This window comes from Pungitius pungitius, chromosome 5 (assembly GCF_949316345.1).
Source record: "Pungitius pungitius chromosome 5, fPunPun2.1, whole genome shotgun sequence".
In the NCBI taxonomy this organism is placed as follows: Eukaryota; Metazoa; Chordata; class Actinopteri; order Perciformes; family Gasterosteidae; genus Pungitius; species Pungitius pungitius.
This window is the reverse complement of record NC_084904.1, coordinates 14,457,429-14,472,964: the sequence shown is the minus strand read 5'-3', so window position 1 is coordinate 14,472,964 and position 15,536 is coordinate 14,457,429. Positions and strand designations below refer to the sequence as shown.

The following is a 15,536-nucleotide window of genomic DNA, read 5'->3' as shown; positions in this document are numbered from 1 at the left end:
CAAAATCTGTTCCCTAGATTTGAAATATGTTTATGTTCAGTTTCGATGCAGCTGTCATGTTCTGAGAAGAGGCTTAATGGTTGCATGGCTGAGCAAAGCAGAACACCTCAACTGAGCGACCCGTAAGGTTTCGTAACATCCACTTCAGCCTCACAGAACAGCAGCTGAACCTTGGATGATGATAAATGTCGTATTTGGCCGTGGCCATTTCCTGTGTGGAGTAAAGGAGAAGGAATTTGCAATAAATACTATTGTGGCAGAAAGCTGCTGTTGACTTCAGTCGGCCTTCAGGCTTTTAACTATTTTCCCTCATATTCCTCTTTGTTTCCAATCATAGCACCACTGTAGCATGGCTGTGCACAGTGTGCAGGGTCTTTTGATTTGTGGCAATCGTCTAATAGTTCAGCCCATCCTGAGCCCACTCCCGTCACTATTGTTAAGCTGTTTTCCTTTGAAAATCGACAGCTGCATTTTCCACTGGCTGTCTTATTTGCCACGAGCATTCGTGTTTTGAGCTGTAGGGCTGAAGTGAATCCAAACATCGGCCGCCTGCTGCCGATGTGCTTTCATCCTGATCTTTCCTGATGTCAACAGATGATGTCCATGCCTCTACTTTCAATTGTCACGTGTTTATTTGCTTTAGATTGGTGGTTATACTCCAGTGCTTACTTACATGTTTAGCTTGACATCTTGCATGGAATCCCATTTTGGGAACTACTCATTTAGTTGAAACATCATTACCCAACTGGTTTTCTACAGATCTTGTGCGTACTTGCCAGGTTTCCACTTCATACATGTTGAGTAGGAGAGTAGTGGGACTGGGTGCAGCCTGTCTCACCACATAGAGTGCAATAGTGTGTAAGGAAATGCTTGGTGCTTGAATGTTTGACTTAAAATTCATGTCTATAATGAAAAAAGTATTTTTGTTAGTTTTTCACTGGATAATATCCTTTATGCCCTTTTCTGTGTTAAAGATTGTCAATAACTGATGTTTATAGCCTGAAACCTCTCATAAAGTATTTAACAATATATTACAAATGTTTCTATTTTCATCTGATTTATAAACCGTCTTGTAAACAGTTGTTAAATCTTCATTAATTCATGCCTCATGCTGATGCACACAGATGTGAAGAATTATTCTGTGGTTTTGGAACGAGAGCAACTATTTCAGATCTGAGAAGCCTGCTGGCAAATGTAGGACAGCATGCGATTTTCTAGAACTTGAAACGGTGCTTATCAGGATGGACCACGGTGACAGAATCCTAGACTGCCAATTAACAAACAACACTCAAAACCTAAGGTGTATGTTGTGTGGTCTTTTGCATAGTTTCTTTTAATCAGTCAAAAGAACACATTTAGACTTTAGCAAACAGACAGGTTATCTAAGTGCAATATATTACCTGAAGGTCATTTTTATTATTACTATTATAGTAGCAATAACCGTATATAACTATTGACAACATGTCTACTGCTACTACTGCTAATAATAATAATAATCATAATAATTACCTGATGCTGACCTTTGTATTTGGCTCAGTGATTTAAAAATGTATTCTGCATTTCTGCAATGTAAAGTAGGAAAAAACAACTACTAAAATATACATATCCTTCATATTTTATATATTTAAAACAAATGTATTGTGTCACTTCATGCAAACAGAGATCTACATCATGAAGCCTTGGACACTGTGGTTCTTGTCACATTTATTACTGGTTTAATGGTGGCTAACACCACACCTTACTGTTGCTTTGTGCCTGAGATTGCTTTCTCATCCTGGCAAGGAACCAATGTTTCAAAGGTTATCCTGCTGGCCTTGTATAAATATTCTGTTTGTCTGATCACATGTGCAGAACGACCGGCCATGTCCAACACAGCGGAGCCCCAGACGAACAGCAGTGAGTAGACTTTCACTTGTGTCAGTGGAGACTAATTGAATTTATTTCTAAAAATGAAGGTGAGGTAAAAGAAGAGATTTGGTTTGTTGTATTTGGAATATTTTGAAAATAACCACAAACTGGTAGTAGTTCTTAAAAGAGCCATACCTTTTGCTTGTCATATCATTTAGTATTATTATTATTATTTAGTTCTACTTCTACACGAATCATCAAAACTCGCATCAGCCTGTACAAGTGGCTGTTTTTTATTATCAATGCGGAAGAGCATGACTGAATCAACATTTCGTTTATAACTCAAATAAAAGTGCAGACATTAATTTCATTCCTGGGTGGACAATAAAAAAAGTATTTAAGATAACATCCCTTCTATACAAAATCAACACAGAAACAAACAAGGAGACCGAGACACGCAGTATCTGGTTCAGTCTTAATGTTTTTTCTTTGCACTTCAAAATCCAAACTGCAGTCTTAGTGTACCATTAGACATGTTTGCATGTTGCGTTGTGTCTGCTCCTGGTGACTCCCTGCAGGTGAGGGAATGTGAACAATGTCTAATTAAAAGCTTTTATCCATGGTCAGCTGTTACTACTAGAAGAAAAAATGCTGTCAGGGTTATGAGGAAAAAAATGAAAAGAGCAGAATTTTTAAAAAGATGTGCAGTGAGGTCATTTTTTTTTGAACACTGAAACACTGTTGGTGCTGTAATGGCTTTTATACAACTACTGTTGCAATTGTGATTTGTGATTACACAAAAACACCTGAATCTATTATCCACAACAGTCCTGGTCTCAAAATTGTCGCTGTTTAGTTTTCAAGACTCGATTTTACATACCGCCCCCCCCTGGAAAAAAACAGCCCACATTCAGGCTTAATTTGCAATGCTGCAATATCACAATCAAAACTCGCTAACTCTACATTGTGAGGGATTTTTCAAGCCTACAGCGGTTATCTCTTTATTTCCCATTCCCGTTTTTATTGTCTGCAGTAGTAGTGTCGCGGGAATGAAACAAATTCTGGTTCTGCTGATTGGTCGCAATAACAATTAACGTAGTCAAAAATCCCTGATGTTGTAACCTCGGCACAGCATGTCGCTCCGCGTTGAACCCTGCTTTGCTTTTTACAATCATATGAACAAAGGTAATTCTGAACGCTACAATCTTCGCTATGATTGGAGGTATGAGGTGATAAACAATAATTGGATATTGGATAACAGATAAGACAGCGGATAGGGTTGGTGTCATTCACAGTGCACAACCTCACGGAGTCATGACCACATTCATGCAAGAGCTCATCAGAACAGATCATGTTTTCTCCCTAAAATACCTCCGGTGTTAAATTATCTTTTTGAGTGTTGATTGCTTAAAATACTGCAGCAAAGTTGTGACGGTATTCACAACTAAATTTTATAACACCTTTGTGCTCAAAATAGTCAAAAGATAAGGATGCTGGAGATTCTCTTATTTCACACACACACACACACACACACACACACACACACACACACACACACACACACACACACACACACGCACGCACACACACACACGCACACACACACACACACACACACACACACACACACACACACACACACAAACACACACACACTCACTCAAAGTACAAAGGTGGTTCACACCACCACACCCACTAATGCAAATGGTGATATACCAGCATGTTTGTGTGTGTGTGTCTGTGTGTGTGAGAGAGAGAGATATAGAGAGGGAAAGAGAGAGAGAGAAAGAGAGAGAGAGTTCAGCTGTTGTTCGAGTACCGCATGCTATTTCCTCTCTACTATATCTCCATGCATTTTCACAGTGTACTTAGATGGGAAATCAGACATACAATAGCTCTTCTCTCCTCTCCTCAGTGTCCAGCAGGCAGCGATGTCCGCAGGGCAAGGGGCTGGAGAACATAGAGGCTTTGGTGCGTTCTGTGGAGGAAACCCCCGATCCCGTCCCCACAACCATCCAAGGAACTATTCCAACCTGGATCAATGGGAGCTTCCTGAGAAATGGTCCTGGGAAGTTTGAATTTGGAAAAGACAGGTATTACAGAAAACACTGTGTTTATTGTCGGGTCTTCGAACAAGTTTGCCGTATTTCACAAAAATAAATCAATACAGAGGATCAACAACATGTAGGGAAAGATGACAATGACCAGTGTATATCAAACAAATACACCCGTTACAAATCTTCCCCTCACTTTGTCTTCTCAGTTACACCCACTGGTTTGACGGAATGGCCTTGATGCACAGGTTCCACATCTGTGAGGGCAATGTCACCTACAGTAGCCGATTCCTGCGAAGTGACTCATACGTCTGCAACTCGGAGAAGAACCGCATCGTGGTGTCAGAGTTTGGAACAGTCGCCATGCCGGATCCCTGCAAGAACATCTTTGCACGTTTCTTTTCGCGCTTTCAGATTCCTAGTAAGTGTGTCTTTGCTATAAAGATAGATGGATAGGCAGATAGTAAACTCATAGTAAACTCAAGATAGTAAACTCAAATAGTAAACTCAAACTCACTAACTATGCAAAAGCAGAAAGATCCAACAAAACCAAATAAAGTGCCTTGACAACATATTGTGGTTTTATGGAGGTAAAGGCAATGCAAGTCAACTATTTGTGTGTGCGTGACTGAAAAAGTGTTGGTGTGTATTTGTTTGTAAGGGAAACATGATGTAATGCTTCTGAAAAAGTAAGGCATTAGAAACTGATGGACGTAATGAATTTTCCGGTTATATCTCTCCAAAAGATGGATTTTGCTGAAATGTTTAATCTGTGTTCCTGACATCTGTATGTGTGAACAGAGGCCACGGATAACGCCAGCGTGAACTTTGTCAAGTACAAGGGCGACTATTATGTCAGCACAGAAACCAACTACATGAGGCGAGTCGATCCGCAGAGCCTGGAGACGAAGGAGAAGGTGAGTAATGTACTAATATCAGTATGTCTAATATAATATATAACTTTTGAATGCGAATGTTATTAAAGAGTCAGAGGGAAAAAAGACTCCTGCACTTCTTATTAGGTGGACTGGAGTAAATACATTGCTGTCAACTCAGCCACAGCTCACCCACACTATGACCGGGAGGGAGCCACGTACAACATGGGCAACTCCTACGGAAAAAGCGGTAACGGCTCTTTTCTTCCCACCTGTTTGCCCACTGCAACATATATATATATAAGAAGTTATCCTTATGGTATCCAGCGTTTGAGGATTCTGTAGGTCATTTTTTTCTTTTATTTGGGCCTCATCCAGGTTTCTTCTACAACATCATTCGTGTGCCTCCTCCTGAGGAGAAAGCAGCAGCCGCCGAGGGCTCTGCAGACCTCACAGGAGCCAGCGTGATCTGCTCAATCCGTGCTTCTGAACCCAGAAAACCTTCCTATTATCACAGCTTTGGTGAGATTCATTCCGCAGTTTAAAAAACAATTTCTTGAAGTTGTTTGCATCCTCAATTTACTCTGAATTAATGAGTTGTGAGAGTTTTCTTGGCTGCACTGACATGGTGAGTCTACTTCACTGACATCACATTATATCCTTGCTTATTAATTACTCATTTGAATTCTAGTCTCGCCCTGCTTCCTTTTTTTTTTTTTTTACAGTCACGGCTCCTTTTGTCTTTCAATTCAGCTTTCAGTATCTATCTCTGTCTCTAAGTCTGCCTTTGACTCAGTGAGTGTGTGTGTACACAACCCCTCTTTCAATGCGTGTCCCAGAAAAAACCCTCTGTCTCAGTTCGTTAATGCAATTCTCTCTGAGCCTTAACTCTGAGAGGACTGTTACCAGCATACTCATACCACATAGATTCATGTAATAGTGTATGTTTGTAAATCAGCTTTTACTGATTTGTGTTCATGTTTCAGTGAGTTATACTGTCGGACCGATATTCTCTGCTCTTAAAGAAACCCAACAGGAACATGCATTATTTTATTCTTTAATTCTGTCTTTGTTTATTTAGAGCAATGAAGATAAAAGTCAGGCTACAATGGCCACATGTACTGTGGTGCACCTCCATGAATATGATTGGATGCTCCTGATAGTCAAGCAATTAATGAAGAACTCACTGATAGTGACGCATCAAACCGATGCCAATCAGCTAATGCAAGCACAATTATGTCGCTCTGCCCGATCTACAACAATGTCGTTCTAATTGATTATTGTACAGCAACAGTTCCCATATAATATCTCGGTCCATTTTTTCGGCAGACCACCCTTGCTTTGCCAGACTGTCTGGCACCAAGAAATCTGTGTGAGCACCACGAAAGTGTGGGAAGAGTTTATACGTTTATACAAGGCACCACATGATTACTGCTGTCAGGATAGTTATAATAGATGCAGGATTATGTTATTATGTTTAGCACAATATATTTTGTACTGAGGCACTAAATATTTACCTTGCAAACTGGCCGGCCAAAAGCCATACAGTGATTTGGACCAACACATTTTGGGTTAATTTAACAACATGAAAACATGTTCAATTATGTGTGTCTGTAAACGCAACCCCAACATAAAAATGATTTCACAGATAAGATAAACACTATGATGTACTATATGATGTGTTTTTTTTCTTATTCACGCAGTCCCTCCTGTGCTTGCCCACTCTCTCCAGTCATGTCAGAAAACTACATTGTGTTCGTTGAGCAGCCGATCAAGCTGGACCTGCTGAAGTTCATGCTGTACAAAATCCAGGGAAAGAGCTTTCATAAAGTCATGACCTGGGAACCTCAGTATGATACCATCTTCCACTTGGTCAACAGGCACACTGGCCAGGTGGGTTAGCTTTTTGCACGACACCAGATACTAAAAATGCTAAGTAGGAACAGCACCGTTTGCTGAACAGTCCAAAAAGAAAAAGGAAGCTGCCAGAAAATCTCTTCACGCTCGGTGGAGCTTTCCTCCTATTTATTTTTGATAAAATCACACACTGATGGTAGAGCCTTTTTCTCAGACACTGTTTCTCTCAATTTCCTCAAGTCATTACACGGCATACCCATTACGCGCTCCATATTAAACCTTCAAAATGTGAAGGTAGACCACGGTGACAAATATTAAAACCAACACAGAGGCTGTTCTGTTTTTTCAGAAGCCTTTACAAACCTTTACCGTGGTTTTTATACGTTCCTGATTACTTGCTTCGACTGGGCCGACAGGAGAGTGAAGTGCAGTACCGTGCAGCACCCATGTTCACGCTGCATCAGATCAATGCTTTTGAGGACAACGGCCTCTTGGTGATGGACATGTGCTGTGGGGACGATGGCGATGTCATTGGCGACTTTACCCTGGAGAATCTGCGCAGAGGCTCAGGGGAGGAAATGGACAAGGTTAATTCATACGGTTTCACTCTGAATCACAATCAAACATACTCACATAATTGAAAGGACCTAACCAGTTTGTCATCGGTTAGCTGCTCTGATTGCGGTTCTGGCTTTTACAAAATGATTTCAACTGTTTACTCTACTGTTTGGTTAATGTATTAGTTGCATTATTGACATTACAATTAGGTCATCCATCCTCTGAGAGCTTAATTACTCAATTAAACCGTTTTTGGGGGGTTTATGCTTACAGTCCATCTTTTTTTCATACAATGAACGTTTTAAATCTCTACAATTTAATTTGATTTAATTTAGTTTCTTGAATCAAAATCAATAAAGAACTCAAATTGATATGACATTTTCACCAAACAATATAATAGTGAAAAGAAGGATTTAATGTGTTTTCAGATTTGGTTGTCCTTGAGGTCCATTGCACCTTTTAGTGAAAGGACTCCACCCTCAGCTTCTCATGTCCGTCTGATTTTGTTCTGCAGTTTTACAACTCGTTGTGCAGGAACCTCCCGAGGAGATATGTTCTACCCCTGACTGTGGACGGGAAAACTCCTATGGACCAAAACCTCGTCACTTCGAGCAACTATAAAGCCACAGCAAAAAAGACCAAACCACAAGAGGTATGACTTAACAAAAGACATTTAACAATGTTTACTTGGGCGTTACACTCACTCAGGGTTTCCTGGAATCAAGAAAAAATTGAGAGCTAGAATTTGTGAAGAGTGAATTCACTCCCACACACTGTGTAATTGCCGGACATGATGGCGGAACTTCCTGCAAGATTGTAATTTCCTGATATCCTAGATATTCAAAAGTTCCAAATGAGAGTCCATCATGCAGCGTAATAATTGCCATTTAGCTTGTGTATGGCTCACACACACACACACACACACACAAACATGCACACACACTGAGAGTCCAATATTTTATTATGGCAGAATAAAGCTGGGATGCTGAAAGCAAATGTGATGTTTCTGTTGTCATAACTACCTGAGTTACACTGTCCTCAGCTCTTGTTGGTGCTATGAACCTGTAATGGTCGAAAAACAACTGAGAAAGTGCTGCAGACAGCCATTTGTCATTAAAAACAAATATGGGTTTGTAATTGCAATAGGAGGTAAATTAAAATCCTAAATAAAATCAGCTGTTGATGATGAAGCAGGTCGGTTGGTGTGCAGCATCAGCCCAGTTTCACTGAGAGTGAAACCGTCACTTTGCCCTCCAGGTTTACATGACCCACGAGGAGCTCTACGACGATAAGCTGCTGCAATACGGCGGCCTTGAGTTCCCTCAGATCAACTACGACCAGCACAACGGCAGAGCCTACCGCTACTTCTACTCCTGCGGCTTTGGACATGTCTTCAGTGACTCCCTGCTCAAAATGGATGTCCACACCAAGGAGCTCAAGGTCTCTATTAATCAGACCTCATTGTTAACTGTTAGCATCAAAGTTACTTCAACTGCGGCTTCTCTATCCCGGAGGGCAGGAGGTGGAGAAAAGGTTTTAGAACATGAAACGGCTTGGAATGAAGGGGATGTAAATGTAATCCTCCCTGTGTAGGTGTGGCGTTATCCGGGCCTGTATCCGTCCGAGCCTGTCTTTGTTGCATCGCCCAAAGCTACTGAGGAAGATGATGGAGTGATCCTGTCAGTCATCATCACGCCCAGAGAAGTAAGTCAACACGTACTTAAAAATAAACAAAAACAGCAACAGGCTTTATTAACTTGAGTATTTTCTTATGCTATTATACATAACCAGAGCTTTCAAAGTAGACCGTATATGCTGTTGTGTGACCTGATCATACAATCGTTCTCCAACAATGTTTACTAAACCATTTTAACGTCTTTTGTTTCCAGGAAAAAAGTACTTTCCTACTTGTTCTGGATGCGAAGACCTTCACTGAGTTGGGAAGAGCAGAGGTCCCTGTCAATATCCCATATGGGACCCATGGCGTGTTTAACAGGATGGGCTAGATGGGCCAATGTTAGCATCTCTTGCATATTCCTGAAACTTATCCAGTGACCTATACAATTCATTTTGTAGAGCCCAGAAACAAACGAGGGCTTCATCCACAGAAAGTGATTGTCTCTGTGTCATGGCATGTAGAATTGCTGAACTGTAAAAAGAATGAGTGCCGAGACAAACTGAGAGTCGTACTATGTGTTTGTACCTAACCATCTGAAAGACGGAATCGTCTGTAGACCAACAAGACAGAAAACTGATTAGGTGTGACAATGACTAGACCCTGAATGTGGGTGGCGCTTACTTGGAAGAAATAAGAAATCACATGAAAAATATTTGGAGTAAACAAAACAAATAATTGCAGTAAATTCACACTTTGAAATAAAATCGATTTTCTCTTTTTTCTGTTTAATACCCATGTGTTTTTGCATTATCACGCCACTGGAAACGCTATACTCCCCAGGAGAACAGAAGAGCACTTAGGATACATAAAAATGCATCAGAGGAAATTCAATTTCTGTCAAAGTAATGTGATAGAAATGGACATCTCTGAAATGCGTGGAAAACGAATGGATCTAACTGGTCGATAGCTTCCAGAGAGTCTAGCAGAGGTCACGTCAGAAATGTAGTGGCGTTTAAACGCCCCACAAAACCCAAAACAAAGTTGACATACACATAAACAATGACTCGAAGGACCTTGCCAGCAAATGGGAGCCGTTTCTTGTTTTGTTGTCCTAAAATGTGCCTAAAGTGAGAGCAAAACCAGACAGATGTGAGTGAAACATGCAGACTCTACCCGGAATGTGAAGTAGAGCCGCAGTGGTCACTCCACCGTCTCCACGCTGGACCTTGCTGATGTTTATTTCATCGGTTTTTCTCCCTCTTGTATGGATTTGAACAGATTATTTAAACTTCGGGCTGTGAACCTGATACAGGCGCTAATGGCCGGGTGAAAGCTGAGACGTTTCCAAAATATTACAACCTTCATGAATATTTTTTCTTTGCCTTTTTAGATATTCCAAAGCAGACTTTCAGTCAAGCGTTTCAGTGGGTACGTTTAAAAAATATTTTGTAAATAATAATGCGTATACAGTGCACCGATGCACCTTCATCTTCATCTTATTTTACACTGAACTGAATGAAGCAGGAGGGACTGGATCTATAGTGCACTACTTGTTTTTGGATTTAATGTAATTCATTTAATACTGGGAATTAACACCTATTATGTTTTGTCATGTTCCTTGCTTAACTGAGGTTGTGTCTCCTAATAAGCATGCTGTACAGGTCTCCCAAGATACACATTAATTAGTCCATAATTCCTAATCTAGTCAGTCATGTTGAACCGCCGCGTGGTTGCGTGCGTGTGTGTGCATGTGCAGTGTGATCAGTTCATTATTAGTCTATGCGACGAGCACAACCAGCAGAGAGATGCAGCGACCTTTGCCCCCCAGACAAATCTCAAGCTAAATTTAGTTCCCACAAATCTTTGAGAAGAAGCAAACCCTGTTCAATGGTGCCAAACACCGCTTTAATTCAAAGTATAATTGGACGGGACAATAAGCATGGGGATCAATGAGACATTAATTGTGTTCTTCTTAATATTTAACATTGTAATGGCCCGAGTGGAATAAAAGGCAAGCGCACTAACCACAGACATTCTGAAAACACTTGTGAAGCCACTTATAGATGCTGCAATAAAACTGCAACATTTGTATGCAGGTTTGTCCTTCCTGTTTTTAAGGTGACTACTTGAGACTGTCTATTTCTCATTTGACCTTTTTCAGTTTATATAAGCCCACTCACCACAACATTGACTGCTTCTGTATCATTATTTCATACCCCATGAATTTAAAATAGTATCTTCTATGTTGACGGTATTAGACAAACATCTCAGAGCCCAGCTCGTTCAATTCCGAAAACAATGTCCTCAATAGCCAGATTTGTCATTCGCTATCTTCCCAAGCCTGAGCCATCAAGTGGGCGTGCAGCTATCTGACATACAGATGATGTGCATCTGCGTGTGTGTGTGTCTGCAAACACACATAAGGATCTGCTTATTTATGATAGCGATGCATGTGTGTGTTCTTGTCTCTGAGCTTCCTCTATTTGTACATGTCTTCAGGAGGAGATTAATCCATATTGCTGCGTTCATTGGGTTGTTGGTGTGAATCATTGTTTGTATATATATATATATATATATATATATATATATATATATATGTACAGCATGGTTTGTTTTATTGATTTTAGCGTGGTTTTATTTGAATGTTTTTATAACAATTTTACCAAGCGTATATATGACCCCGTTTCGAACCTCATTCAAGTATGTTGCAATCACTGATCTCCTGCACCTGGAGTGGCTCACTTAATTTACAGGGACCAATCGGGAGCCCCGGCAGTAAGGAGCAGGCCAACCTGTGTTGCAGGAGGACAGGATCTCCCCTCCCTCCCAATTATCACAGACAGAAACCAGGGGGCCAGAGGACGAGCGGGGACACACGAGCAGGGCAGGATGGTACTAGGGAGCAGAGGACGAGTAGGAAGCACAGCAGGACAAGGACCACAGGACCACGTTTTTAGTCGATCCTTTTTATGGGTTTTAGTTTATAATAAGAGCATCTTTTACCCTCAAATGTATGTCTTTTGGGATCCATTCTGTTCTCTGTTTTTAATGGAGACCAAGACTCTCTAAACTAGGTGGTGTTGTTGGCAACTTTTATTTCCTATTCATATAAAATTGTATTAGATTTTAATTATTTGTTTTTAAATCCCCGCCTTACTGACATATACGTCAAACAAAAAGATGCTTTATGAAGTCCGAATGAAGAAATGAAATGCCGGTGGAGGGCGTAAACCGTCCAATGTCAACAAGAAATAATGTGGCTGGATGAATATGCCTGGCTCAAGAAAGAAAATGTGGATTGGATTTCTCCGTATCAATGATCATGGAAATGTGTTTTATTCACTGTGTTTGCGGCTCATGTTTCTTTTCTCTTTTCATGCCCTTTGGTGTTACAAGAAATGTCTTCTTCCTCCTGATCCTACTGCCCCAAATAACTTATGTTTATACAGTTCACGAAACTGCTCCCCGGTTAGGAACAACTTACTATCTGCTAAAAACAAAAATGATTCTTCTTGGAAACAGTAGTTTAAAAATGTTAATATCTGCAAAGAATTAAAATACAGGCTGCATCAGTCACTGCAGCATCAACGCGGGACAGATGCAGGATGAACACATGGTGGAGAATGATGCTTTTTAGTGTCCTCATAATGACAGGGACTTCAAAATCTGTGTGGAGACGAGAACGAGCCCCGGCCAATATAGGCAGAATGAGGCTGATTTTGCCATTATAGCGTCATGCTCTTTTCCCTCTTGGATGGGAGCCCGGGCTGACAGTCAAACGTCATTATGAGCCAGCGGCCTTGCAGTTTGTCACTGTCAGTCCCCCTAAATGGAGACTTTGTTTTCAAGATTTGTAAAGATTTATGACATTCCGGGCACTATTTAAGCGCTAGTGCACAACAAAGTCATTTTGTCTAATGCATAGCCACTTTGAAAAATGGCAGATTGTGAAGGTTGTGGGCTTATTTCCTCTGAGCACAAATATAACACAAGGCATTGTGCCCATTTTTTTTTAATCTTTCAATCAGTGGAAACACAGATGTCTCATGAAGTGTTGGGGTTTTGCTGAAATGAATGTTGACATTTTCATCATTGTTGTTTAGTCCACCTTTGAAACCTGTCCCCAAAAGGAATTTTCACATTCCTATGAGTTGTAGGTATTTAACTCAATAGTATTTGTATGCATATAGCTAAATCATGATGAAAATATTCACTATGAGTTAAAAGACTAGTTATTATTGCTATGAGTGACAGAATCAAACACACACGATTTCTTCCGAGTTGTCGTTTTGCAGTTTGGGCTTCATCTTTCTCGGCAAAACTATAAATACTAGACTCGTGGAAGATATAAAGTCCTAGTGAGAAGGACAATCCCGTGGCATTATCCCCCGGACATCAGGAAATGCCACATAGTTGTGGTCACTGTAATTTCACTGCTGAGTAACATGGTTATGGAATTTACGGGAATATGGTGATGCTTGTGCTATACAATGGATGAATGCTCCTCGTCTTCCAGTGGACGTGCTCCCCGCAGCGCCCTCTGCTGGCCCCCTGAAGCTCCTGTGTATAAAGTGCCGTGGCGCCTCCACACAACGCAGTCAGTGCAAAAGAAGCGTCCACTCCCTCCAGAGGAGCGCGCGGCATCCACGGGGAAGACAACTATCCACCCACCGACTCGTTGCACTTTCAGATGAGTTCGCCCACCTTGTTAGAGATATCGGCACACTTGACTGATCCTTTCACGGCAGTTTGAAGGAATGTTTTAGGGACAAGTTGTCACTGCGGGGCAATTGGAGCGCGCTGTGCTTGAGCCTTTTTATAATGCGGAGAGATCAAGTCTCAGTAGTTTGTCGGTATGAACGCAGCGCAGACGGACCCTGAGAAACGGCTTTCATGGATTGACTGATTGATCGATTTGACATTTGGTTTTTTTCTTTATCTTCTTCAACATCAGAGGATTTTTCTGAGTCAATCATTTGAAAATTCTTTAACAAAATCGTGGATTACTCATGGGAGTCGAGGATTTTTTAGAAGTGCACCTTTAATGAGGATATACATCTTTTTTTTGTTTACAGTTCGCATAAGCCTGGCTCAAGGATCCGGGAAGGGGAGTTAACCCGTTCGGAAGGTGGAAATATTAGTCGTATTGGACCCCAATTCATCTCTCTCCCTGCTGAGTCCAATATGAAGTCTATCACTGTGTGGATGTGCGCTTACGTCTTTCTCCTGCTCGTAGGTGAGAAGTGAACTATGGAAAGAATGTATGTGTAAATGTGCCTTGTTTGTATTATAGATATTCATTTTGACATCAGTAATTATTGCCAAAGGGAATTTTATGGCATGGGTCCACTTTTCTCATCCTGGAGCTGTTTGAGGACACATTCTTATCTGTGGTGACATGGCGGTGGGCGTTCAGGTTTTAACCGGATTATTGTTTAATTGTTACCCTTTTCAAACCGAAGTTGGTCAATACGAGCACATCACTGGTATCGCATTCATTCAATAACCACGGGTTCTATATTGAGAATGAAAACCTAATTATCTTATATTATTTAGTCGGTAAAATGAAAATCTCAGTTGCACACTTGTGCTTGTTTCATGAAATTCCATCATCATCATAATAATTATCATCACCACCGCGATCTTCACCATTATAAAGTGTCGTCCACGTACGACACGACAGTAGTGCAGATAGTTAGGCCCCGTAGTGGTTTCAACTTCATGTTACTCTCGTGTTCCCCGTGGCTCTCCGGCGTTGATGCGGTATCGCTGCTGAACATCACCACACGGGGTCTCTCTTGTCATTTCACTAGAGCCGTCTCCTCCTCGGAGTGAGAGCGCATCTGAATCTGGACCCCCGTCAAACGGCAGCACCTGAGTTTACTCGTTGCAAGCTGCACTTTTTCTGGTTAAGTGTAGCTCACATTTTGTTAGGTGAGATCATTTGACAAACCACTGATGAAGTCTTGTTTTTGTTATGTTTAATGAGAAAATTGTATGCCGCTGCCTAACTTTATTTGGAAGCTTTAGGTGAAGAACACAGCTAATTCAACGAGACATGAACAGACCCCATGTAGAGATGTGTGAGTCAAATGTGAGCCACAAATCATTTAAACTGCTTTTCTAAAAGACACCGTAGCAGGTACGGGCATGTCATCAAACCTGATTAAATGGTTTACATAAAATAATACATTGAATGCAGGTTTGAGATATGTATTTTCCCTTGACATGGTAACACGACATCTCCCACCCATTCACTTGCAATGTCTGAGCCTAACCGTCTCTTGTCACCCCCCACCTCTGTCCCCCCGTCGCTACCTAGATAAGGCCAGTTCCTGGGATGGTACCTCAGCTTTGTCCGTTTTGGGGGCCAATGATTCTCCAGGATCTCCGGGCACAGGGTCTGAACCCGGAGCTCAGCCAGAGTGGGTGGACTGCATCCAGGCCAGTGACATGTGCAACCAGAACCCTCACTGCAGCTCTCGGTACCGGGTGATGCGCCAGTGTCTCGTGGGCAAGGAGAAGGAGGCCATGCTGGACAAAAACAGGGAGTGCCAAGCAGCGCTGGAAGTGCTGCTGGTTAGTCCTCTGTACGACTGCCGCTGCAAGAGGGGCATGAAGAAGGAGCTGCAGTGTCTGCAGAACTACTGGACCATCCACATGGGGCTCACCGACGGTAGGAGGCAGATGGTTATACAAGTTTCCGTCTCACAAAATGTGTGGCAA

General features: G+C 41.5%; 2 protein-coding genes across 3 annotated transcripts in view; both read left to right on the top strand.

Annotated features, from left to right (window-relative positions):
• The first annotated feature begins 1,846 nt into the window (after window positions 1–1,846).
• Window positions 1,847–9,583, top strand: bco2l (beta-carotene 15, 15-dioxygenase 2, like). 2 transcript variants are annotated; one of them, XM_037483481.2, is made up of 12 exons: window positions 1,847–1,896; window positions 3,764–3,941; window positions 4,112–4,323; window positions 4,704–4,819; window positions 4,925–5,027; window positions 5,156–5,299; window positions 6,510–6,670; window positions 7,051–7,221; window positions 7,707–7,844; window positions 8,450–8,632; window positions 8,786–8,896; window positions 9,082–9,582. In XM_037483481.2, exons 1-12 carry the CDS (start codon window positions 1,863–1,865, stop codon window positions 9,196–9,198), a joined length of 1,668 nt encoding a protein of 555 aa, XP_037339378.1. In that variant the 5' UTR covers window positions 1,847–1,862; the 3' UTR covers window positions 9,199–9,582. The 2 variants fall into 2 exon arrangements, with proteins under 2 accessions (XP_037339378.1, XP_062418371.1); XM_062562387.1 differs by lacking the exon at window positions 7,051–7,221 and having other exon boundaries at window positions 9,082–9,583.
• Window positions 9,584–13,410: 3,827 nt separating this feature from the next.
• The window catches only part of LOC119224808 (GDNF family receptor alpha-2-like), a 48,287-nt gene continuing 46,161 nt past the window's right edge, over window positions 13,411–15,536 (top strand). Inside the window, exons 1-2 of the mRNA XM_037482193.2 lie at window positions 13,411–14,046; window positions 15,133–15,486. Of these exons, the coding sequence (XP_037338090.1) occupies window positions 13,995–14,046; window positions 15,133–15,486 (406 nt within the window). The 5' untranslated portion in view covers window positions 13,411–13,994. The remainder of the gene's footprint in view (window positions 14,047–15,132; window positions 15,487–15,536) is intronic.

Bases quoted from the DNA above. Each gene is read 5' to 3' on its own strand.
- bco2l (XM_037483481.2), top strand. From the start codon at position 1,863: ATGTCCAACACAGCGGAGCCCCAGACGAACAGCA. The intron at 3,942-4,111 runs GTATTACAGAAA...TTGTCTTCTCAG, and splicing joins TTTGAATTTGGAAAAGACAG to TTACACCCACTGGTTTGACG. The intron at 8,633-8,785 runs GTCTCTATTAAT...CTCCCTGTGTAG, and splicing joins TCCACACCAAGGAGCTCAAG to GTGTGGCGTTATCCGGGCCT.